The sequence below is a fragment of the Hemitrygon akajei genome, chromosome 27 (genome assembly GCF_048418815.1).
Source record: "Hemitrygon akajei chromosome 27, sHemAka1.3, whole genome shotgun sequence".
Lineage (NCBI taxonomy): Eukaryota > Metazoa > Chordata > Chondrichthyes > Myliobatiformes > Dasyatidae > Hemitrygon > Hemitrygon akajei.
In genome coordinates this window covers 31,940,654-31,967,077 of record NC_133150.1, presented here as the reverse complement: position 1 = coordinate 31,967,077, position 26,424 = coordinate 31,940,654, and the positions used below count along the sequence as shown (strand labels likewise).

The 26,424-nt window shown below is 43.4% G+C and overlaps 1 protein-coding gene across 1 annotated transcript in view; it reads left to right on the top strand.

The window, feature by feature from the left end:
- Positions 1–4,700, top strand: part of capza1b (capping actin protein of muscle Z-line subunit alpha 1b) — a 65,165-nt gene extending 60,465 nt beyond the window's left edge. Inside the window, exons 9-10 of the mRNA XM_073030577.1 lie at positions 85–147; positions 2,544–4,700. Of these exons, the coding sequence (XP_072886678.1) occupies positions 85–147; positions 2,544–2,684 (204 nt within the window). The 3' untranslated portion in view covers positions 2,685–4,700. The remainder of the gene's footprint in view (positions 1–84; positions 148–2,543) is intronic.
- Positions 4,701–26,424: the final 21,724 nt, after the last annotated feature.

The following is a 26,424-nucleotide window of genomic DNA, read 5'->3' as shown; positions in this document are numbered from 1 at the left end:
ATTATTTTATTCCTAATATTTATGTTTGATGTAATGCTATTCAAAATATTTTTATATTCCTGACTTTTTTTTACATCTATATAGAATGAGTCCCAAACTGCAAAGGAGCTTGTGAAACTGATTGAAGTGGCTGAGAGTGGTTACCAGGTATGTAGCTGGCTTCATGTGTTTTTTAAAATAAATTTTGGTTCCCCCCCCCCCCCCACAGTGCAAAGGAATCATCATATTCAGTCGCCTGAAGAAATTTCACCTCCTCTGCTAGTAAATGATTGATCCATTTAGTGATACATACCTCTCAGCATAGTCATAGAGCACAGCACAGAAACAAGCCCTTATGCCCATCTAGTCCATGCTAAACTATCTGCTGGTTCCATCAACCAGTACCTGGACCATAGTTCTCCATACCCCTCCCTTCCGTGTACTTATCAAAACTTCAATTAAATATTGAAATCAAACCCTCCTCCACCACTTTTGCGGGCAAATCCGTTTTCCTAAATCCTGCACACAGACCACTGGCTGAACAAGTCAAATCAGTTCACAAGGGAGATCAGGACCTGGCCACAAGGTGCCACCTCAACACTGCTGAACTGCTTCAAAAGCATGGACTGGAGCATATTCAGGCAGGCGGTTACCCACAGTCATCATTAATGAATATGTGTGATCGGTGACTGGCCATTTAGGGAAGTACTTTGAAGACATTTCCATGATTAAACACTGCACTGCCAGGGAAAACCAGAAACCATGGTTGATTGCGGAGGTTCGTGCACTCCTTAGAGAGCAGGGCATTTGTTGCCTTCAGATCAGGGGACAGGACGAACCTTAGGACAGCAAGAGCGATGCGCTCCTGTTAGGGAGGCGAAGCGTGAGTATGCATAGAGAATCCACAGAGACTGTTGTGACACCAGGGACATGCAGCACATGTGGCAAGGTATTCACCCATAACTGATTACGTCCATTTTGTGCATCAGTGACAACACCACCTCCCTTCCTGATGGGCTGAATGCTTTCTAGACACGATTTGACCAATTGAATGATGTGACATCGAGGGAAGTCCCCTCTCTTCCTGAGGAACAAGCACCCTGTCTGTCCACAGCCAAAGTGAAAAGGACCCTAGCCAGGGGAAAACCATGCAAAGTTGCAGGGCCAGACAGTATACCTGGTCAGGTGCTGATGGGCTCTGCAGCCCAGCTAGCAGAGGTCTTGGCAGATAATCTCTCTGAAATGGTCCACTGTCCCTGCTTCAAGGCAGTCGGTATCATTCCAGTACCCAAAGGAGCAACGATAACTAGCCGAAATGATTACTGCCCAGTGGTACTGACTTCAATAAACGTTAAGTGCTTTGAGTGGCTGGTAATGGATTGTATAAAATTGTCCCCCAGTCTGAAGGCAATGCCCTGATCCCTTAGCAGTGCACGAACCTCTGCAGTCAGCCATGGTTTCTGGTTTTCCCTGGCAGTGTTTAATCACAGAAAGTACCTCAATGCACTTTCCTAAAGCCTTGGCCCTCCACTCTATCCTGTCCCACCTATAAAATGATGCCTCATATGTCAGGATATTGTTCATCGAGAGATCTAGATAGATGAATGGACAAGGCTCTGGCAGATGGAGTACAATGTTGGTAAATACAAGGTCATCCACTTTGGAAGGGAAAATAAAAGAACAGATTATTTAAATGGTAAAAAATTGCAGCATGCTGCTGTGCAGAGGGACTTGGGAGTGCTTGTGCATGAATCACAGAAGGTTAGTTTGCAGGTGCAGTAGGTTATCGAGAAGGCAAATGGAACGCTGGCCTTCATTGCTAGAGGGATTGAATTTAAGAGCAGGAAGGTTATGCTGCAACTGTATAGGGTACTGGTGAGGCTGCACTTGGAGTACTGTGTGTAGTTCTGGTCTCCATACTTGTGAAGAAGGATATACTGGCTTTGGAGGAGGTGCAGAGGAGGTTCACCAGGTTGATTCCAGATATGAGGGTGTTAGACCTTGAGGAGACCAGTGAAGCAGTGGAGGCTCTCTCAGTGAATGTATTTAAGACAAATAATTGTTTAAAAATTAAGATAGATAAATTTTTGCATAGTATGAGAAATAAGGTTATGAGGAAAAGGCAGATGAGATGAGTCCATGGTCAGATCAGCCATGATCTTACTGAATGGCCGAGAAGGCTTAACAGGCCAGATGGCCTATTTCTGCTCATATTTCTTATGTTCTTGTGTTCTAAGATTGATAGGAAATGAGCCTTGGTTAATTATGAGAAGTACTATAATCTACATAAATGGCTGAAGCTCAGATGAGGCAATGTCTCTTTAACTCATTTGGATGATGATGGAACTGTGAAGGAAGCTTTTCAGGGACATAGGAATAAATTGGAAGAAACAGGTAGAATTTTGTTTTGGCTAAATTAAGATGTGAACATTTAAATACAGTGGATTTTGCCAAAGTTTTAACACTGCTCAGAAGGGGATTAATGATTTTTTTCCTCTGCACTTTTAAAATATTTTCCTATTGAGGTTATTCCAGTGAGTTTTAACAATTCTTTCTTGTTTCAGACTGCAATCTGTGAGAATTACAATGCCATGTCTGATACCACCTTCAAAGCCTTACGCAGGAGCTTGCCAGTAACCCGCACAAAAGTCGATTGGAACAAGATCATGAGCTACAGGATTGGTCAAGAAATGCAAAGTGCTTAAAGCAACATAAAAGAGGCTTAATGTCAATGTGCAGGATATAAAAAGTGCAAGGTGTGGTCTCACGAAATTTGAGGACTGACTCTCCAGTTAACTACTTTCTCCTACTCTGCCTTCTCCCTCTTTTTCCCAAGCTCTCAGAAACTTTGACTATGTTGTGCAATGGAACTAGAATGTTACAAGTTACAGTGCAATTGCCATTTTATAAGGTGTCATTCAGTTAATATGTGTGTCTTTTAGACAGAAAAGGAATTGGTCACTTGGCTGAATGAACAGCCCATGTGATCATTTATGAAGTGTAAGGATATTTTGATGTATTGGGTCAGATTCTAATTGTTATTTTTTTGGGTCTCCCTTTGACTTTGTAGTAACTCTTACGGTTAAAATACACTTGCTTTCTGGAAGTGTAGCTAGCAGAACAGGTAATAGCTTGAAAACATTTCTTTAGCAGCTGAGTAAGAGAATTCATCTTGAAGTCATCAAGCTTTTTGAAAGAGTAGCTGGTGATTCTCAGAGCTTTGCAGCTTTAGAATTTCAAATCAAGGCTTCTCCTGACTTTTTTTTTATTGTTCTCCTTTGTTTTCCCCTTTTGTGAGGCCACATCTCATGCCATCACCAAAAAGGCAGAATGGTGCAGTGTTCAAGCACCTTTTTTTAAAACAAAATCCAGAAATCAGCTGAGGTAACTCTGCTTAAAGGTACTGCTTGTCTGAAGAAAGCTTGAAGCAACAGCATTCGGTGTCACTTCTCTCTTCTGCTCCACTTCCTCACCTAATCGCTTCAAAATGTCTATCATGTGTCTTTAATCATTATATTGTGCGTTCTTTTATCAGCAGGGGGTTCCATTATGTAAACCAGGTTGATTAATGCCTTCGAGGTCAAACCCATGCTTTTTCAGTATATTGGCAAACAGCAAGAAACTGGAAAATTAGACTGGAAAGTTGCTCTGTTGAAGGGGGATTAGAGAGGCAGAGGAGTGGAAACATGGACAATTCAATATACTGATCTTCCTCTCACACTTGTTTTACCTCATTTTTTTTTGATATACAAGTACTTAAACCAATGCTGTCAAAGCACCAGCAGAGAGGGATAGTAACTTGCTCTTTTAGGCAGAAATGTTTCAAAATGATAACTGAAGGACCCAAATACTGTTGATCAGTTGAAGGAAGAAACAATGGGATGAGAATTTTGAGGCAGCCAACATCTATCTGACCACCTGCCTCAGTCCATTGTAACCTTCCACGCCTCAGTTATAAGGTGCAACTAGTGAAACACAACATGCAATGAAGCAAGTTCTGCTGCATTCCTGAAAGCTACTATCAAAAGAAAGAGAGGCACGCCACTACAGTTATGACTGCTGAAGGAAGTGGAAAGTTTGAGAATTTATCCTCTGTTTGGACTGGCTGGTGCAAAGTTAAGTTCTTAAGATCCTCCATCCGTTGACCACTTGCTGTTACCTTTTATCAGTAAATGGATACCTGGATGGAAAGGATAGGTAATGCATAAAGAGGCCGTGAGGAAGGTCACTGCAAATTAAATTGCGGTTATTAGGTGTTCATTTTTTTTTACTGTATTAACTTGCACAAAACAAATATAAAGCAAAGTCAATGGAACATTTGGCAGTCTAGTATTATCCACACCAATATTTTTACAGAATTCTATGCTGTTAAGATTTTTTTTAGAAAAAAGAAAAAAAATTACATAACTCCCTTTCTCTTAATCTCCAAAAGGCTTTGCTTTTTATCTTAAAATAGATTTTTTGTACTGTATTTTGCTTTTATTAAATTTACAATGCAATTTTTTTAGTCGTACACTGCCAGTGGAATTTCAAAATTGAGGGACGCAAGTGGTGTATCACGTGTCAGATAAAACAATGGTGGTGAGCTTAAAGATTAATAGATCTCCAGAATGAAATTGTAATCAGCAAGATTCTCTGCTTGACGGGTAACTGTGCAGTTGCAAAAAGTGGAGCAATTTTTTAATTGATTTTGAATCTAGTAAAATTACTTACATTTGTCATTTTCTCTTGCTGTTTTATTTCTTGCATCTCAAATATGTCATAAGGCAAAGGTTCATTTGGAGAATGTTATATATTGCTTCTACATTTGAAATGTAAATTGGAATCAGCTTTAAAATCACCAGCATATGTCACAAAATTTGTTAACTTTGCGACAGCAGAACGATGAAATACATGGCAATATACAGGAAAAACTACTGTGAATTATAGTAAATATATATATATATATATAAAATAATTAAATTAAATAAGTAGTGCAAAAAAAAAGAAATAAAAAGTAATGGTACTGTTCATGGGTTCAATGTCCATTTAGGAATCGGATGGCAGAGGGGAAGAAGCTGTTCCTGAATTGCTGAGTGTGTGCTTCCAGGCTTCTGTACTTTCTTCCTGATGGTAACAATGAGAAGGGGGCATGTCCTAGGTGATGGGGGTCCCTAATGATGGATGCCACCTTTTTTGAGGCACTGCTCCTTGAAGATACTATGGATACGATGGAGGCTAGTGCCCATGATGGAGCTGACTAATATTAAAACACCCTGCAACGTACTTCGATCCTATGCAGTAGCACCACGGCCCCCCCCCCCCCAAATACTATGCGGTAATACAGTTAGCCAGTTAAAATGCTCTCCTCCACGGTACATCTGTAGAAATTTTCGAGTATGAAGGTTTGTAGTCTAAAAATTCACTGATGTGCAGCCATTTGTCACCATCTTCAACAGAAACATTGTGGCCAAACAGCCTGTTCCTATGCTGATGAGGGAGTATCTGCTTGTCTTTGAGAATTGTTTCAGAAGACTATGCACTGTTCTGATCCACACAGACCAGAAGCTCTGTAGTGACATTAACAAATTCATCAAAGGAGGCCTACAGTTAGCTGGGCCTCGGGGATTATGATGGAGACTGGAATGGAAGAAATGGTATGTGGAAGAAAACAAGTGGGTTGTTGTCTGGTTATCTTCTGTCACTGTTATAGACAATGACAGTTGGTGTGGATTTCACTTTACAGCACTAGTATGCATTATCACCCTTGCTACCACCTAGAAGAATCTCTTGACAGATACGGTTTACACGTTTGAAGACTGGGGTCAGTGTGGCCATTGGACAACTGAACAACTTCCCACAGGGATAGAAGAGATCTGTACCACTTTAAAATTATAAACCTTCTATGTAGTCAGTGTCACGAGCTGACATGGTGAAACAGGATTATGCTACCACACTTGTGGCCACGATGAATGGACCCAGGACCTTCGTCCCACCCCCAGTTTCAAACTACCCTACTGGTTTAAAAAAAACCTAAATGAAACCTGATGAGAACTAGATGTTGCACACCTAGAATAGCCTCTTAAAATGTTGAAAAATGGATCTGTTGTACATCAGTGGAAGAAATGCCCCAGAAGTACAGGCATAGAAGGGGATAAAGGATAGTCAAACCAAAATAGCTGTTGAGCTGATGTTAATTTTGGATCTCCCAATCTGTTGAATGAGGTAGCCTAACCTCTGAGTCATTACCATTTTGTAGGTAGACTATCATGTTTGTCCTGTATTAAATCAATTCCTACTCTTCAAGCAGTACATGTTAACTTTATTTGACTGAACAAGAATTTGCATTTATATACCCCCTTAACTACACCCAATCAGTAAGCTGGAGCACAAGATGAAGCAATACTTTCATTTAGATCCACGGCTGAAGTTTTTAAAAATCAGTGCTTCGTGGCAGTTTTTGGAGTTGGACTGCACCCAATCACTGATTCATTAGGAAAGGTGACTAAAAATTAAGGCAGCGCAAGCAGAGTGGCCATTGTGTGAGTGGGCCAGTGGTGGAGTGGTTTTGGCTCACCAGGCTTGGGCGAGGTAAGTATCTGGTAAGTTACCCCTTCTCCTTTATTTTTCATTCCTCGTCTGTTAGGGCAGAGTTAGTGCTATGAAAATGGCTCCGGGGCGTGTCTTGTTCTGGGGGAATTCTGAAAATGAAATGTAGGAATTCTGAGAAACCTCCAGTCTCCTAGATAACCACATCCACACCAGGTGCGCCGAGCTGCAGCTCCTCAAAGAACGTGTTAAGGAAATGGAACTGCAGCTTGATGACCTTTGCCTCTCACACAAGAATGAGGAAGTGATAGGAACAACAGGGAAGTAGTCACCCCTAGGTTGCAGGAGGCAGGTCACTGGGTGACTATCGGGAGAAGGACGGGAAATGGGCAGTCAGTGCAGAATACCCCTGTGGCCATTTCTCTTGTTCTAACTATGCCGCTACTTGGGGGGGGGGGGGGCACCACCACCATCATCATGTCTCCTGCACTGAGTCTAGCGCTGTGGCTCAGAATAGAAGAGAGGTGAAGAGGACTGCAATACTGATGAGATTCTATATTCAGAGGAATAGAGACAGGATTCTGTGAACGCGATAGCAACACCCAAACGGTATGTTGTCTCCCAGGTGCCAGGTGCCAGGGCCAGGGATGTCTTGGATGGGGTCCAGGGCATTCTCAAGGAGGAGGGTGAGCAGCCAGAAATCTTGGTACATATTGGCAACAATGACATAGGTTAAAAAGTGAGGAGATCCTAAAGAGAGATTTTAAGGAGCTAGGCAGAAAGCTGAAAAGCAGGACCTCCAGGGTAGCAACCTCTGGACAGCTGCCTGTGCCACACACCAGTGAGAGTAAAAATAGGATGATTTGGCAGAAAGATGCATGACTGAGGACCTGGTGCAGTGGGTAGGGGTTCAAATTTCTCTGGGGAAGATACAACCTGTACAAAAAGGGATGGGTTACACCTGAACCTGAAGGGGACCAATATCTTCGCAAGTAGGTTTTTTAGAGCTGTTCGGGAGGGTTTAAGCTAATTTGGCAGGAGGGTTGGGACAGCAGTGATAGGGCTGAGGATGGGGTCATGTAATACAACTGCTAGCAAAGAGGCTGATGATACTGCAAAATTATAGCTACGGGATGAATTACAATTTAAAAGGGGCAAAATCAATAAGGGTGATGAATATAGGACTGCAGGTGTTATATTTGAATGCACGTAGTATACTGAATAAAGTAGATGAGCTTGTTCAGGGCAGTTACGACGGTCATGGGCGATTTCAAAATGCAGGCAGATTGGGGAAAATCAGGTTGGTGCTGGATCCCAAGAGGGGGAATTTGCACAATGGCTATGAGATGCTTCTTGGAGTAGCTCGTGGTTGAGCCCAGCAGGGGATCAGCTATTCTGGATTGGGTATCGTGCAATGGACTAGAATTGATTACAGAGCTTAATGTAAAGGAACCCTTAGGAAAAAATGTTCATAATATGATGGAATTCACACAGCAATTTGAGAAGGAGATGCTAAAGTCAGATGTATCAATACTACAGTGGAGTAAAGAAAATCACACAGGCATGAGAGAGGAGCTGGCCAAAATTGATTGGAGGGAACATTAGCAGGGATGACAGTAGAGCAGCAATGGCTGGAATTTCTGGGGGCAATTCAGAAGGTGCGAGATAGATATATCCCAAAGAAGATGTGGTGGTGGTTGTCTGGTGACAGGAAACCTGTGTGGGAGAATTGTTACAAAGTGCAAAAACCATTGCACTGGGGCAGTTCTATTCTATCCATCTCGGAAGTCCATTAAGTGGTACAAACAAGCATAACAAGCTGGGGCCTTCAATGGATGACTATGACATCTGTGCCTTTGCTCTCCATGGAACATTGCATTACTGCCTTCTTGGCCATTGGATCTCACTGTAGGTCTCATGCGCCCAGTCCACCAGAACTGACTTTGCATGCTGGGACAGGCATGTCCCTAGCTCACCTGGGTATGAGGCCGCTGGCTAACTTCACCTGATTTAGCCTGCCTGTTGAAATAATATACCAGCATGTAGCTGCTGTTGCTTGCAAATAGCTAATTAGAGCTGCAGGTGAGAGCTGGGTGTCTGGTGGGGACCAAAGGTGGGTGAGCTGCCGCAGAATGGACACTACAAGCCCCTTTGCCAGAGTGCTACCCCTCCCTGGATAATCCATACACCCCTCCGAAAGACCAAGTATTCCAAAGGCAGGATGATACAACTGTGGCTGATGAAGTCAAAACCAACATAAAATCCAAAGAGAAGGCGTATAACAGTGCAAAACTAGTGAGAAGGTTGGGAAGCTTTTAAAAACCAGCAGTAGGCAACTAAGTCATAAGCAAAAGATAGAATATGAAAGTAAGCTAGCCAATAATATTAATGAGGATACGAAAAGTTCCTACAGATATATTAAGTGTAAGGAGGTGAGATTAGACATCAGAACACTGAAAAAGTGATGCTGGAGAGGTAGGAATGGGGGACAAGGAAATGGCGGATGAACTTAAGTATTATTCATTGGTCTTCATTGTGGAAGGCACTGGCAGTATGCCAGAAGTTCAAGAGTATCAGGGGCGGGAAAAAAAGAAACTATAGGCCAATTAGTTGAACGTCAGTGTTTGGAAGATGTTGGAGTCAATTGTTACGGATTTGATTTCAGGGTACTTGGAGGTACATGACAAAATAGGCCATAGCATGGTTTCCACAAAGGAAAATCTTGCCTAACAGCTGACAAATTCTTTGAAGAAATAATCAGGATAGACAAAGGAAATCAGTGGATGTTGTGTACTTGGATTTTCAGAAGGCTTTTGACCAGGTGCCATACAGGAGGCTGCTTAACAATATAAGAGCCCATGGTATCACAAAGATGATTGGCATGGATAGAGCATTGGCTGGTTGGCAGGAGGCAAAGAGTGGGAATGACGGGAGCATTTTCTGGTTGGCTGCCAGTGACTTGTGGTGTTCCATGGAGTTCTGTGTTGGGATCGCTTCTTTTTATGTTATATGTCAATGATTTGGATAATGGAATTTGTGGCTTTGTGACTAAGTTTGCAGACAATACAGAGACAGGTGGAGGAGTAGGTAGTTTTGATGAAGCAGAGAGGCTGCAGAAGGACTTGGATGAGGAAAATGGGCAAATTGGCAGATGGAATACAATGTCAGGAAGTGTATGGCCATGCACTTTGATAGATAAAATAAAAGTGGAGACTATTTTCTAAATGGAAAGAAAATTCAAGGATTCCCTGAAGGTTAATTTGCAGGTTGAGTCAGTGGTGAGGAAGGCAACTCCAATGTTAGCATTCATTTCAAGAGGACTAGAATATAAAACCAAGGATGTTATGTTGAGGCTATATAGGACATTGATGAGTCCTCACTTGAAGTATTGTGAGCCATTTTCTAAGAAAGGATGTGCTGACATTGGAGAGATTTCAAAAGGATATTCACGAGAATGATTCCAGGATTAAAAGGATATCAAATGAGGAGCATTTGAGGGCTCTGGGCCTGTACTCACTGGAATTCAGAAGAATGAGGGGGGATCTCATTGAAACCTATTGAATGTTGAAAGGCCTCGATAGATGGGATGTGTGAGGTTGTCTCCTATGGTGTGGGAGTGTAAGACCAAAGGACACAGCCTCAGAATAGAGGGTCCTCCTTTTAGAATGGAGATGAGGAATTTCTTTAGCCAGAGTAGTGAATCTGTGGAATTCGTTGCCACGGGCAGCTGTGGAGGCGAAGTCATTGGGTATACTTAAGGCAGAAGTTAATAGATTCTTCAAGAGATGTGGAGAGAATGCAGGAGATTCCAGCTGAGAGGGAAATGGATCAGCCATGACGAAATGGTGGAGCAGACTTGATGGGCTAAATGGTTCTAATTCTGCTCCTATATCTTAATAGTCTTACATAAAATGAAGAAGAATATACAATGATAAGCTCTCTTAACATAAAATGCCCTAAGGCTCATAATGAGAACATTCAGTTTGATACTAAGCAACATTATTGATTCAAAAGAACTAACTTGGTCAATTATACTTTAAGCTGTTAAGTAATGCCATGAAAGGGGAAAGAAATCCAGCGCTTTGAACCTGATTAGCTGAGTGGGATGTGACCTATTGTGGAACAATGCATAAATGGGGACGTGCAAGAGGCCATAATTGAAAGGGTTGCAGACGTGGAAATTGTTAAAGATAAGGCCTTTGGCAAATGGGCTGATTGCTAATTTTTTCTCTCCCTAAAAGTGTACAGAAGCAAAACAACCTGTGATCTTACTAAGTTATATGGAGTACAGTTTAAAAAATTGTATCGGCAGAGCTCAGCTACTAAACAGTGGTCTGGCAGATTGACTTCTACTTTGCTAAGGCTCAACTGACAAATGTCAGACACCTCTTTTTTACCCCTCAAACAGGATCCCGCTAAGGAGCACGGGCCATTGTCTCCCACACCATCACCAACCTCATAGTTCCCTCACCCCGCACCTCCAGTTTCTACCTACTACCCAAGATCCACAAACCTGCCTGTCCAGGTAGACACATTGTTTCAGCTTGTTCCTGCCCCACTGAACTCATATCTGCATGCCTTGACTCAGTTTTAATCCCCCCAGTTCAGTCCCTTCCTACCTACATCTGTGACACTTTACAAGCTCTCAATTTTTTTTTCCAATGTTTCAAGTTCTCCAGCCCAGAGCATCTTGTTTTCATTATGGATGTCCAGTCCCTATACACCTCCATGCCCCACCAGGAAGGCCTCAAAGCTCTCCGTTTCTTTCTGGACACCAGACCCAACCAGTTCCCCTCCACCATCGCTCTCCTCCACCTAGTGAAACTTATGCTCATTCGCAATCATTTCTCCTTTGGCTCCTCCCACTTCCCTGAAACAAAAGGTATAGCTGTGGGCACTTACATGGGTGCCAGCTATGCCTGCCTTTTAGTTAGCTAAGTGGAAAAGTCTATGCTCCAAGCCTACACCAGTATCACTCCCCAACTTTTCCTACCTTAAATCGACGATTGCATTGTGCCTCTTCCTGCACCCATGCAAGGCTCATCGACTTCATATACTTTGCCTCGAACTTCCACCCTGCCCTCAAATTTACCTGGTCCATTTGCAACACCACCCACCCCCTTCATGACTTCTCTGTCTCTGGAGACAGATATCAGTAGATAAGCTGCTACAAACCCACTGACTCTTACAGCTACCCGGACTATGCCTCTTTCCTCACAGTTACTTGTAAAAATGCCCACCTCCTTCTCTCAATTCCTCCGTCTCTGCTGCATCTGCTCTCAGGATGAGGCTTTTCATTCCAGAGTGAAGGAGATGTCCTTCTTCAAAGAAAGTGCTTCCCTTCCTCCACTATCAACACTGCCCTCAACTGCATCTCTCCCATTTCATGCACATCTGCCCTCACCCCATCTCTCGCCATCCCATCAGGGATAGGGTTCTTCTTGTCTTTACCTACCACCCCACCAGCCTCTGCATCCAGCACATAATTCTCCACAACTTCAGCTATCTCCAGTGGAATCCCACTACCAAGCATATCTTTCCTCCCACCCTCCCACTTGCTGCTTTCCGCAGGGATCACTCCCTATGTAACTCCCTTGTCCAATCGTCCCTCCACACCGATCTTCTTCCTGACACTTATCCTTGCAAGCAGAACAAGTGCTACACCTGCCCCTACACCACCTTCCTCACTGCCAGTCCTTCCAGGTGAGCCGACACTTCACCTGAGAGTCTATTGGGCTCATCTACAGTATCTGGTGCTCCTGATGTGGCCTCCTGTATATCGATGAGATCCCAGATTGGGAAACCACTTCGCCGAGCACCTATGGTCCGTCCGCCAGAACAAGCGGGATCTCCCAGTGGCCATCCATTTTAATTCCACTTACCATTCCCATTCTGATATGTCAGTGCACAGCCTCTATTGTCACGATGAGGCCACACTCAGGTTGGAGAAGCAACACCTTACATCCCGTCTGGGTAGCCTCCAACCTGATGGCATGAACATCAATTTCCTGAACTTCTGATAATGTCCCCCCTCCCCCACCCACTTCACCATTCCTCCATCCCATTTCCCCCTCTCACCTTATGTGCTTACCTGCTCAACAGCTCCCTCTGCTGCTCCTTCTGCTTTTCTTACTTCCATACTCTCCTATCAGATTCCCCTTTCTCCAGCCCTCGATCTCTTTCACCAATCAACTTCCGACCTCTTTACTTCACCCCTCCCTCCTCCCGGTTTCACCTATCACCTTGTGCTTCTTCCTCCCCTCTCCCCACCACCTAATTCTGACTCTTCAGCTTTTTTCTCCAGTCCTGATGAAGGGTCTCGGCCCAAAACATCAACTAGTTACTCTTTCCCCTTTGATGCTGCTTGGTTTACAGAGATCCTCCAGCATTTTGTATGTTTTGCATTGTAAAACATTGCAATGTGCACTTTTACCATCCAGACTGCACATTGATGGATAGATAGAATCATTTGGAGGTCATATCAGCAGCCACATGGGGAAAGTATAAGCTTTATGGGAGCAAGGCTTTCTCTAGTGATATGAAATCAAGTAACAACTTTATTTGCCATATATTTTTATATGTACAGTATTAGGAATTTGGTAATGCGAGGATGCATTACTGATGATGTGTCCCAGTGCACACCCAGTTCGTTGAACCAAGTGGTGTCAGACCATGATAATGAAAGGCATGGGCCAGATTAACTTTGCTTCACCACACAGGCCCATCCGCCACAGCACCTCACACCTCACCACTCAAAACTCCGCAGCCTTACCTCTCCCAGCCACACATATACATCCACCAGCCCAACACTCAAACCTGATCCTAAGGTCCAAGGGGGCACACATCCCCATAAACCCTAGGCACACCCCGATTAACCCTGGCCAAACCCCCACCATCCCGTTGACCTGTATCAGGAGGGGCAAGATTCAAGAAAGGCAAGTGTTGGACCTGGTTAGTGAAGGCATGTGCCAGATCAAAGTGACAGGGTTGTGTGACACTGAATCTCAAGTGACGAGATCAAAAAGCACAAGAGGGCTGATTCGCTCACTGCCTGAATACTCTCAACCTAACCCTGTGGTGTGTTAGTTGGGGTGTGACATGCAGCAAAAAGCAATATATTCAACAATTACTAAGAATTAAATAAAAAAATTAGAGGTTAAAATATGGATATGGAATAAACTGTGTATAAATGCATAAATACCAGTATGTATCATGATGTATTTATTTATAAGAAGTGGTTTAAAATATTTACAGTGCAGTGACAAATAGATGGGGGGGTAATTAAAATGGTTGATCAGATAAATTGCCTGGGGGAAGAAACTTTTAAGATTGTGTGAAGTTTTTGTTTTAATAGTCCTTTAGCACTTTCCAGAAGTGAACTTTTAGGAAAAGGCAGTTTGCAGGGTGACGAGTGTCCGCAATGTTAGCCTTATTTCTCGTTCCATAGATACTGCTTCACCTGCTGAGAATTTACCAGCATTTTCTGTTCGTATCAGTTTTGTGTGCCTGTCAGGTAAATGTTCATTCACAAAAAGTCCCATTGACCTACAACCCTCCCAAAATTTAGAGCCATATTTATTGATAATTGTGGAACATTGCGAGGTTCAAACTAACTTAACGTTTTAGAGCAGTGAAAGCTACTTTATAACTCTACTTTTTCGTTTAAGGGATTGTCATTTGAGATAATTTCAGCACTTGATTCTTAAAGTCAGCTTCAGTGGAATAAAATTATTACATAAAGTGACTGCCTGCATAGTACAAGATAATTGGTGGTGAATATTGCCAGTGATGTCCACATCCCATGGACCTGTGAATTGAAAGAAGTTCTTGTGCATGTGATCTAGGTATTCATTTGCATGTGAACTTTGGTAAAATGTTAAGTCAGAAAGGAGTGTTTTATGTTTGTTGAATGCTTTACAATTATCAAGTGATGTCCATTGTTAAGTAAATATACATATATGGCTGTGGTACATATTGTTTGAGAACTCTAGTTTGTGCTAAATGTGTGTGGTTTAAACAATGGCACGGCAATGTTTGTAACCAGTTAGCATTTTCTCATTGACAACTGGTCAAGGAGAATATCATTAAACGTTTTCTTCGGTCAGGTTGATCACACCAGTCAGCTGGTGGGTGACTAAAATAGTTTACCACTATCTTCTCAGGCAACTGGGGATGGACAACTTATACTTAGAAAGGAAATACTGGAAATAGTTGACATAGGCAACTTTTGTTGGAAGAGGTATTACCTGATTTGCTAGTTTCCAATTTCCTGTGCTTGTATTTCAAACTTCCAGCATTTGCAGGTTTTTTGTTATTTAGCTTTTCTGTGGACAGCTATCCACAATCCCAACAATAACCTAACTTTAATTATAATGATGCATTGTTGTATTGGTTCACTCTTCATTGGGATTAGAACTTAAATCCTGATCTTTCCAAGTGTCATTTAACTAGTTGGTTCATTTATAAAGACATTCTTGTTTTTCTGGTTTAGTTAGGTTTACTAAACATACTACGCACAATCTATACTTACTGCAAATGCTTCAACCTTAGCTAAACGGAATCTGTTTCTTTATTTGCCTGGTATTTTCAATTACTCCTTCTGCTTTAACATCTTTCTGAACTGACTGGTTGCACAGTAACATCCTTATCATCTAATGATTTTATTTTTTGTCAACAGAAGTTTATTGCACCATGTGGATCTATATGTACACTGCATTGAATTTAATTTGCCATGTGATGTCTCTATTGATCATATTGTTGGTCACTAATGTTAAAGCTGCATAGAAGCAGACATATTTTGGATCCCTCACTAATGACGTAGGACAAGTTTCTTGAGTTTGCTTTTAGCTCAAGATCCTCCTATTTAGGCTGCATAGTTCTAATATTACCCACAGTCCACCTCAGATTCTTCTATCATGATGGATTATTTTATCATGACTGCTATTCATGGTTTTTAACCCTTCAGAACTGTTCTGCATTCAGTAGGAAATAGCTTTCCACCAAGCAAGTACAGCATCAAGTCAATTTTCATTTAACTATATACATGTATACCATCGAATGAGATGGTGCTTCTCTGGTCCAGGGCGTAATGCACAGCAGTACACATAACACACAATAACTTGGGGAAGTTAGTATTAAGTCTACAAATAATTTACACAAAGTAAAGTGCATAAATTAGATATTGTAGGGCACAGTACAAATTATCTGGTGACACTTCGAATGCAGTGCAACAGGGAGTTTAGAAGCATAATGGTCTGAGTGAAAAAGCTGTTTTGCATCCTGACCGTCCTTGTCTTTATGCATCGGAGTCTCCTGCCTGATGGTAGAAAGTCGAGTGTGATTTGTAGCAATGGCAAGCACATCCTTCACTCTAGCATTACGATCAAACTGGGGATCAACCATGGTTTAAAGAGGAGTGTAGAAGGACTTGGACCTTGTGCCTGGTGCTACTCTTGGAGTAGTGCCAGGCGTTGCACCAGAGAGATCCGAATCTAGTAAACTGCAGGACAGATGACAAACAGCATGCAACAGACAGAGCTAGGCCATCTTACAACCTGAATTTCTGAACAAAGGCTGCCAGTGCTGCCATATCTGGTAGCTAACGCTGACATATAATTAAACAGCTGACAGCTGAGAGGCTGCAAGAATCACTGCCAACCTCAGTAGTGATGCAGACCAGCAGTAGAATGCTAAAAACAAGGTAGATTCATTGGCAAGCATCCTCAACAGCAAGAATCAGATCGATCATCTACCTTGACATGCTTTCAGATTAACATTATACAGAAACCAATCTTCAGCCAATCATTTCCATGGGTTTGTAAGAAGGATTTTGGAACCAAACAATATTACAGCAGTAGCAGGGTTAAACTCCAGAACTAGCCCTGCTCCTATCCAAGCTTGTTCTAGTATAGTTGCAAGATTAGTTTCCACATAATAAACGTGGAAAATTGGCCCAGTATCTTCTGGTTAGGGCAAATCTGATTTAGCTAATCATTGTTAAATGAATAGTTCTCAATCATTACCCAGGAAAGAGTCGTCAATGGTAACACACAAAATGCTGGAGGAGCACAGCAAATCAGGCAGTATCTATGAAGGTGGTGTAAGAATTACCTCTTATAACAAGGCTCAGTGAGGCACAGATCTGCATTTACTGACAAGTACCTTTATTGTTTAAACTAACAAGTATGTGAATTCATCCACTAAATGCCTTGGGTGTCCACCTGCTAGGTATCCCTGACTCTCCTGAATAGTCAAAGAATAGCAAAGGTATTGCCCGGGCAAAGAAGTCTACACTGGCCAGGAGTTCCTCGTGGTCCTGATTCAATCGCCACGTTTCACGCAGGGTTGCTCACGCATGATGGTTATTCTTCAAAGTTACCACTGCCAGCACACACAAAGCACCCAATTTTACATCCATTTCTTATCAATTCAAATATTGCATTCCAGTGTCATTGACCACAGGTCATGTGTCCGAACTTTAACACCTTGTTATTGGCTCTGCTTCAAGCCAGCATCCATTTATTGCTCTCTTCCCATTAAGTGACAAGTCGGTAATTCATGGTCTTTGCAATCAGCAATGAACGCGAATCACTCCAGGCCAGCACCAACCCCAACATTCACAAACCTGCATGTTATATCCAACCAAAGAACATCTCACAAATAACTTTTTATTTGGAAATGATCTCTAGTCCAGCAGGTTACCTGAAGTTTCATTGTGACATTAAAACCTTGATCAAGCCATGCATGTCAAGCTCACAAAATGGAGAACAAAGCTTCCTCACAAAAATGGCAGTCTCCATCTCCAAGCACGCAGCAAAAATGAAGACAATTAGTCTGTCTGCTTCCACTGTCCCTGATTCATTCAAATTCACTGATCTGTAGACTGCCATTCTTTCTGGCTAATCGAGGGAAATAAATAGTCGATGTTTTGGGGTGAGCCCCATCACCAGGGCTGGAAAGAAAGAGAACAGAAACCAGAGTGAGGTGGGGGAGGGGAAGGAGCACAATCTGGCTGCTGATAGGTGAAATCAGATGATGGGGAAGGTGGGTGGGGGAGTGGGATGAAGTAAGAATCTGGTTTGTAGTAGGTGGAAGAGATAAAGGGCTGAGAAGACAGCGGACATGGGAGAATGGATGGAGAAGGTGAACCAGAGGTGAGAAGAAGGATGAGGGGGTAACCAGAGTGGGGAATGGAAAACAACAGGAGAGAGGAAGGAAAAATTACTAGAAGTAAGAGAAATCAATGTTCTTACCTTCAGGATGGAGGTTACCCAGATGGAATATGAGGTGTTGTGCCTCCACCTGAGTTTAACCTCATCATGGCAGTCAAAGAGGCAATGGACTGGCACATCGGAATGCAAAGTTGAATTGGGTGGGCACGAGGAAATCTCCTCAGGAAAGCAAATTAAGTTTCACTAAGGCAAAATAGACCGAAGAGTTCTAATCCAGTGAGAAGGTGAGGGTGGCTGTCTTTGTTAATACGGAAGGAAGAATTTGATGCAGATGGCATCATGGAGTCCTAGTTAATGTATATCAGTGGGGAAAGCTCCAATGGCTGGAGTTTTGCCTTAGAAAAATGACTCTGGTTGTGGAGTCCAGTCATCCTGGCACCAGGACATTACTGCAGGAGTTCCTCAGGGTAGTGTCTGAGGCTCAACATCTTGATTGCTTTGTCAATGATCTTTCTTTCACCATAAGATGGGAAGTGGAGATGGTTGCTGAGAGTTTCATGTTCAATTCTATTTGCAACTCCAACAAACATTAATATAATGTCCCCTTGTATTAGCTATTTTCACCCTAGGAAAAAGTCTCCAACAAAATTTGCACCTACCTTGACAAGATTTGGGTATTGTCTATCAAGTGACAACTGTAGTTATTTGCATTGGCTACTCCAAAGCACCTCCCAAATCCTGTCCTAATACTGAACTGGGGGCTGACCAATCTTTGACTGCTGCTTTTCAGGTCGGGGTGGAAGAAGCTGGTGGAGTAACTGCGTCCCAGATTGAGATGGCTGGAAAGCATGTGTCAGAACTGTTGAGCCTGTGTCGAGAGTTGGAGGAGTCAGAGAAGAAACTGATGTCTCGATTGCAAGAGGCTAAAGAGACTGCAGGAGCAGTGCAGGCCATGTACTTCCATTTGGAGAAGATCAAACAGCAGCTACCGATCGCAGAAATGAGGAAGAATACAGATTCGAAGGATGATGTGCTGGATGTGTGGTACATGCTGCCTTTTGCTAACTTCCCCTCAATTGAGGAAGAGACCTTTGGCCCTTCTCCCACTGAGTCAGGTGTAGTGGGGAGGGTTAGCTGTGGGCAGAAGGGGGCTCAGAGTTGCAGTGGGGGCATGAGTGAGAGGTTGAGAGAGGAGTTGGCAAGCGGACTCGAGGTATCCCTAGTTGTGTCCGAGCCTGGAGAGTTTTGGTGAGGGGGTACAGAGGTCTCAGAGGGTTACGAAACTCCCAGATAAGTTGACCTATGTAGCGCCTGAGGGCGTGAGGTTTTCTGTGTGGGGAGCAATGTCACTGTTTGTGCCTGGGTTAGGGTTTATGTTGGCAGGAAGGGAGGTGAGTTATTTAGCAGTCATGAGGACATGACTGAATTTGGTGGGGGGAGAGTGTAAGGGGGTTTCTTGGGGGGTTTTCTTTGTGTATTGGGGGTTTCTTCTTTATGTTACTGCGTATGTTAATCAAAATGGCTTCTTTGTTTTGTTAAAAGTAGGAATGCTTCTTTGTTATGATAAGTGCTTTTCTTGCAGTTTTGTTTGGGTTAAAATTACTGATATCGTGAATTGTATTCGTTTGTTAACCAATTGGGATTAATGTTATTCTTTCTTCTGGGTCTGTAAACTGATTGTTGGTGGGCATTTTGGGGAGTCAGCACGAGGGGGTGAGAGAGAGAGGACGCGTTGCTGTAAGCTGGGCAACGGGATGAACCCCGAGCGGCGGTCCGAGGCCAGGAGGTTTGGCGAGGAGAGGAGACAAAGACAGACGTGCCGGGTGTGCTTGGTTGATCACTTCGGGTGGTCCCGAGCTACGATTCGAGGAGGTCTGAGGGGATCGAATGGTGGCCAGAAGACTTCGTTAATTGAGCTCCAATGTTTGTGCACGAAGTGGATTGGACTTTGATAAGTTTGGCACCTTTTCTTTATTTTCTTTTCCTTCATATATACTGTATCATTATTAATCACTTAGTTCCAGTAAGATCTATAAAGTGTAATCATTTAATCGCATATGGTGCACTGTCTGTTAATTGGCGGGGTGGGGACATCACACAGCATCCACACAAGCTGATTACCAGTTTGGTGGGGCCGAAGGCTGCTCCCCCTAGACAGAAGTGAGCTGAGCGAGCCTTTGGCGTGCCGGGGGCTACACTAATAAGAGGAGGGAGCAGGTATATGGAAACACCAAGTTCCAGGCTCTCCTACAAATCATACACCATCCTGACTTGGAAATATATCACATTGTTGCAGTGTCTATTTCCTGGCACTCTCTCTTCAACGCCACTGGTCAAGCATCTTCCCCAAAGGATAACAGTGAACAAAAAATTTGACTCAATTATATTTTATGAGGTGCACTTAGGGAAGGGCAATAAATGCTTGCCCCATCATTGACACCCAAATCCCCCAAAAAATGAGCAAGTTTAAAAAAAATTCCATCCACAAAAGTGTGGGGCAATAACTATAGTGGAGTGAATAACAGATCAGAGTTGGATCTCTCGCAGAAAGTGACTCATCACTTGACACCCTAAATCCTTCCCGTCGTCTATAAGACACAAATCATAGTGTGATTAAATAATCTCACACTGCCCAGGTATATGCTGCCCTACCACACTCGAGAGAAAAATATTAGGAGGAAACATCATGCTGAATTGGCATGTGTTCACCATGTGTTGGCGCGTGGCCTAGTGGGCAAGGCATCAGACTAGTAACCTGAAGGTCACTGGTTCGAGCCTCAGCTGAGGCAGCGTGTTGTGTCCTTGAGCAAGGCACCTAACAACACATTGCTCTGCGACGTCACTGGTGCCAAGCTGCATGGGTCCTAGTGCCCTTGGACAGCATCGGTGGCGTGGAGAAGGGAAGGCCTGCAGCTTGGGCAACTGCCGGTCTCCCATACAACCCTGCCCAGGCCTGCGCCCTGGAAACTCCAGGCGCAGATCCATGGTCTCTCGAGACCGACGGATGCCACCACTCATTCACCAGACTGAAAAGTAATTCCTTCTACTTCCAGCACATTATGGTTGCAGTATCTACCATTTTTGAAAAGCAGTGCAAGTTCTTAGTTAGATAACTCTAACAGCATCTCATAAACTCATAGCTTCTATCACCAAGTAGAACAAGTGCACTACGTGCGTGGAAACACCACCATTTGCAAGTTTCCTTACAAGACACCCACCATTGTGACTTTGAAATATATCACAAGTCTTTCATCATCATCACTGGAGGTGATACTAGAAATGCTGAATGGCCTATTTGTTCCATTCTTAAGGCTGATCAGTTAACATTGACATAATTTTAAATGGCATGTTTGATTCTGTTATTGTTTTTAACCAAACATTACAATAATCACCTAAAGTGTTGGAGTAGGGAACTCAAGATATGTATAGTGAAATTCTAGTCTGAACAAGTGACTTCAAAATCCCAAAGAGGAAAGGCCCTCAACTTTGACGCCTTCCTCCCCCCCCTCCCCCACTTCCTCCTCAGTAAGTGCCGGCAAGGATAGACTCCACATTTTGCCAGGTTTTGTGGAGGATGCAGTCATTAACTGTGGACTTGCATCCTGTTGTATACAAGTCATACAGTAGGGCATGGAGAATGAGCATTACACCACAGTACAGGCCCTTCGACCCACAACATTGTGCCAACCTTGTAACCTCAGGTAGATAACTAACAGCATCTAACCCTTCTCCTCATACATTGCCTTCCATTTCTCTATTATCATGTGTCTAAGAGTCCGTAATGTATCTGCCTTGACCACCACCCCAGCACTGCATTCCACACACCCACCTCTCTGTGCATATAAACAAACTTTCTTCTGACATCCCCCCTATATTTTCGTTCAATCACCTTAATAATAATGCCTCTTGTATTAGCCACTTCCACTCTAGGAAAAAGTTTCTGGCTCACCGCTCAATCTATACCTCTTATCATCTTGTACACATCTATCAAGTCCCCCTCATCCAGCTGCACTCCAAAGAGAAAAGCGCTAGCTGGCTCAACCTATCCTCATAAAAGATGCCCTCCAATCCAGATAGTATTCTGGTAAATGTCCTTCCTATTGTGAGGCAAACCAGAACTGAAGTCACCAATAGAATGGTTCGGGCAGCAGATGCTCATTTCTGGAGAAAGCTAACAGTCTGCTTAGTAAATTTGTGGGCAGCACATGGCTCTTTCTGAAGGCACATCCTGTATTGATGTACAACATCTCAAAATAGATCTAGTCTGTGATGGTGGGCACGACAGTCTAAAGTCAGTAAATGAAACTAGCGACTTGCAGCTGCCGTCATGATGATCAATTGGACCATCTGCACATTCAAGATATAAAACCTTTTGCAGCTGCCACATATGTCCAGACTTAAGTGTGCTGTTCTCAAGATAATACATTCAAAGTAAACACCAACCATCAAAAAAATGCCAACCCTCAAAAACCAATGCACTCATCCTGCCTGGTGTTTTCTGTAAATGGAAGAGATGAATCAAACTCCCCTTTGGTTAACTGGGGCAACCGCGTAACTGGGCCAACATGTACGGGTCCCAATGAACCAGAATCAACCATACATAATAATTTCAATAAACTATAAATTACAATAAATATATAAATAAGTGATTTAAATAAGCAGAGCAAAAAAAAAAGAGCGGAAAAAATTGTGAGTTACTGTTCACAGATCCAATGTACATTTAGAAATCTGAAAGAGGAGGGGAAGAAGCTGTTCATGAAACATCAAGTGTGTTTCTTCAGGTTCCTGTACCATCGCTTTGAAAGTAGCAATGAAAAGAGAGCATGTCTTGGGTGATGGGGGTCCTTAATGATGGATGCTGCCTTTTTGAGGCATCGCCATTTGAAGGTGAACTGGTTGCTGGGGAAGCTAGTCCCCACGATGGAGCTGGCCGGCTTATTTTGATCCTGTGCAGTAGCCCCACCATACCAGTGACGCAACCAGTAAGAATCCTCTTCACTATACATCTGTCAAAATTTGAGAGTGTCTTTGGTGACATACCAAGTCTCTTCAAACTCCTAATGGAACAATAGCCACTGTTGTGCCTTCTATGTAATTGTATCAATATGTTGGGCCCAGGATACAGCTTCAGAAATACTGACACCCAGGAACGTGAAACTGCTCAACCCTCAAAATGGACTGGTCTGTGTACCCTTGAATTCTGCTTCCTGAATCAATTCTTTAGTCTTACTGACATTGAGTGCAAGGTTGTTGTTGCTCCTGTATGCCTCCTTGTCACCATATCAACAATAGTTGTGTTGTCAGCAAACCTACAGGTGGCATTTGAGCTGTGGCTAGCCACACAGTCGGGTGTGTAGAGAGAGTAGGCTAAGTGAGCTAAGCAAGTATCCTTGAGGGGCAACAGTTTTAATTGTCAGCGAGGAGTAAATGTTATTTCTCATCTGCACAGAGTGGTCTCTCCGTGAGGAAGTCAAGGATCCAATTGCAGACAGAGGTACAGAGACCCAGGTTTTGGAGCTTGTTGATTAGAAATTGGGGGCATGATTGTGTTGTGTGCTGAGCTGGTCAATAAATAAGTAGTTGGTATTGCTATTGCCCAGGTGACCCAAAACTCAGTGGAAAGCCAGTGAGATTCCATCCACAGTAGTCCAATTGTTGCAATAGGCAAAATGCAGTAGATCCAGGTCCTTGTTTAGGCAAAAGTTGATTCTGGCCATGGTGTACCTCTCAAAGCACTTCATCCCTGTTGATGTCAGTCCAGGCAACTCACCCTACTGTCTTGGACACTGGTATGATTAAATTTGTCACCCTTTTGAAGAAGGTGGAAACACCCAATGCAGCTATGTGTGATTGAAGATGTCCTTGACCACTCCTGCCAGTTGGTTAGCACAGGATTTCCAAGCCCCATCAGGGACACCATCAGGACCAGATGCCTAGCGAGCATTCACCCTCTTGAAAGATGTCCTGATGTTGCCCTCTGAGACAGAGATCCCAGGGCCACCAGATGCTACAGGGATTCACACAGGTGTAGTTTTATTCTCCATTTCAAAGAGTGCATGAAAGGTGTTGAGCTGTTCTGGGAGTGAAGCATCCCAGCCATTTGTGACATTAGGTTTTGCTTTGTAGGAGGTAATGGCCTTGAGCACTTGCCAGACCTGACATGCATCTGATTCCATCTCCAACCTCGTTAGAAAATGTTTCTTTCTTTTACTCATAAAATAGCCTTCCCGTAGGTCATACCTGTACTTCTTGTACAGTTCTGGATCATCAGTCTTGAATGCCACAGATCTAGACCTCAGCAGACTATGAATCTCCTGGTTCATCCATGCATTTTGTTTTGGGTATGCCTGGTATGTTCTCAAAAGTGCACACTCATCCACACAGGGCTTGATGAAGTCAATGACAACTGTGTTGTATTCATTCAGATTCGAAGATGAATCCCCCTGAATATGGTCCAGTCCACCAATTCAACGCAGTCCTACAAGTGCTTCTCCACCTTCTTTGACTATACCTTCTTGGTCCTCACCATTGGTGCTGTGGTCTTTAGTTCCTGTCTATACGCTAGGAGAAGTATGGCCTCATGTTTGGATTTTCCAAAGCGTGGGTGTGGGATGGGACTGTAAGTATTCTTGATGCTGGTATAACAGTGGTCAAGTTTGTTGGCTCTTCTGGTTCCACAGATGATATGTTCAGAGATTTCTTCAACCTGGCCTGGTTGAAATTTCCCGCAATGATAGGGAGGCACTGTTTCGTGCCTGTTGATTATATTGCTCGGCTTCTCCAGTGCCTACCTGACATTGGCCTAAGCTGGAATGTACACTGCTACCAGGATGATGGTGGAAAACCCCCTTGGCAGATAAAAAGGATGATATTTGACCACTAGATGTTTCAAGTCAGGTGAGCAGGACTGAGACAAAACTGCCTCATCAGTGCACCATGATGAGTTAATCATAAAGCATACTCCACCTCCTCTCTCTTTAAAGGACTGAGCTGTCCCGTCTTTGCAGAGAATAGTAACGCCGTCAGGCTGCAGTGTTGTGTCTGAAATGGCGGGGAGCAGCCATGTTTCTGTGAAATAAAGTAGACAGCAGTCCCTAATGTCCCTCTGGTACAGCAATCCTGCTCTGAGGTTTTCAATTTTATCTCTCAGAGACTGTACATTCATCAGTAGGATAAATAGGAGTGAGGGTCTAAGGCCTCAGCGTTTCAATTGTACCTGTAAACCAGCATGCTGTCCCTGCTTCTGTTTCGCCGATCAAGTTCGCCAATGACACGACCGTGGTGGGTCTCATCAGCAAGAACGATGAGTCAGCTTACAGAGAGGAGGTGCAGTGGCTAACGGACTGGTGCAGAGCCAACAACCTGTCTCTGACTGTGAACAAAACAAAAGAGATGGTTGTTGACTTCAGGAGGGCACAGAGCGACCACTCCCTGCTGAACATCGACGGCTCCTCGGTAGAGATCGTTAAGAGCACCAAATTTCTTGGTGTTCACCTGGCGGAGAATCTCACCTGGTCCCTCAACACCAGCTCCGTAGCAAAGAAAGCCCAGCAGCGTCTCTACTTTCTGCAAAGGCTGAGGAAAGTCCATCTCCCACCCCTCATCCTCATCACATTCTACAGGGGTTGTACTGAGAGCATCCTGAACAGCTGCATCACTGCCTGGTTTGGAAATTGCACCATCTCGGATCGCAAGACCCTGCAGCAGATAGTGAGGTCTGCTGAGAAGATCATTGGGGTCTCTCTTCCTGCCATTATAGACATTTACACTACATGCTACATCTGCAAAGCAAACAGCATTATGAAGGACCCCATGCACCCCTCATACAAGCGCTTCTCCCTCCTGCCGTCTGGGAAAAGGCACCGAAGCATTCGGGCTCTCACGACCAGACTATGTAACAGCTTCTTCCCCCAAGCTATCAGACTCCTCAATACCCAGAGCCTGGACTGACACCTTACTACCCTATTGTCTTGTTTATTATTTATTGTAATGCCTGCACTGTTTTGTGCACTTTATGCAGTCCTGGATAGGTCTGTAGTCTAGTTTTTTTCTGTGTTGTGTTTTTTACGTAGTTCAGTCTAGTTTTTGTACTGTGTCACGTAACACCATGGTCCTGAAAAAATGTCATCTCATTCTAACTATGTACTGTACCAGCAGTTATGGTCGAAATGACAATAAAAAGTGACTTGACTTGACTTTCTAAAGGGGAACTGTACTCACAATCTGAATCTGTAGTCCGGGAATTTTTTTTCTTAGTATTGACAGATTTTTTCAAAGTCATAAAATGATGCTGCTTACTGAAGTGCCCATGGCTGTGACAGTGGATTTCAGTAGTACTATATGGTGAATATTTAATGATTCCCATCAGAGCTGCATGCAAAAGTTTTAATCATTCTTCCCTTCATTTGTTAGACACAATCTCCCTTATAAGCAACACGCACAAAATGCAGGTAGAATGCAGCAGGCCAGACAGCATCTATAGGAAGAAGTACAGTTGACGTTTCGGGTCGAGACCGTTTCAGGCTTTCATAAATCAAAGTACTGAGTACAGGAGTTGGAATGTTATGTTCAAGCTGTATAAGACTAATTTGGATCATTGTGTGCAGTTATGGTCACCTACCTAAAGAAAGATATCTATTTATTTATTTTATTTAGTGATACAGTACAGAGTAGGCCCTTCCAGCCCTTTGAGCCACGCCACCCCAGCAATCCCAGAAAACTGATTAATCCCAACCCAATCATTGGA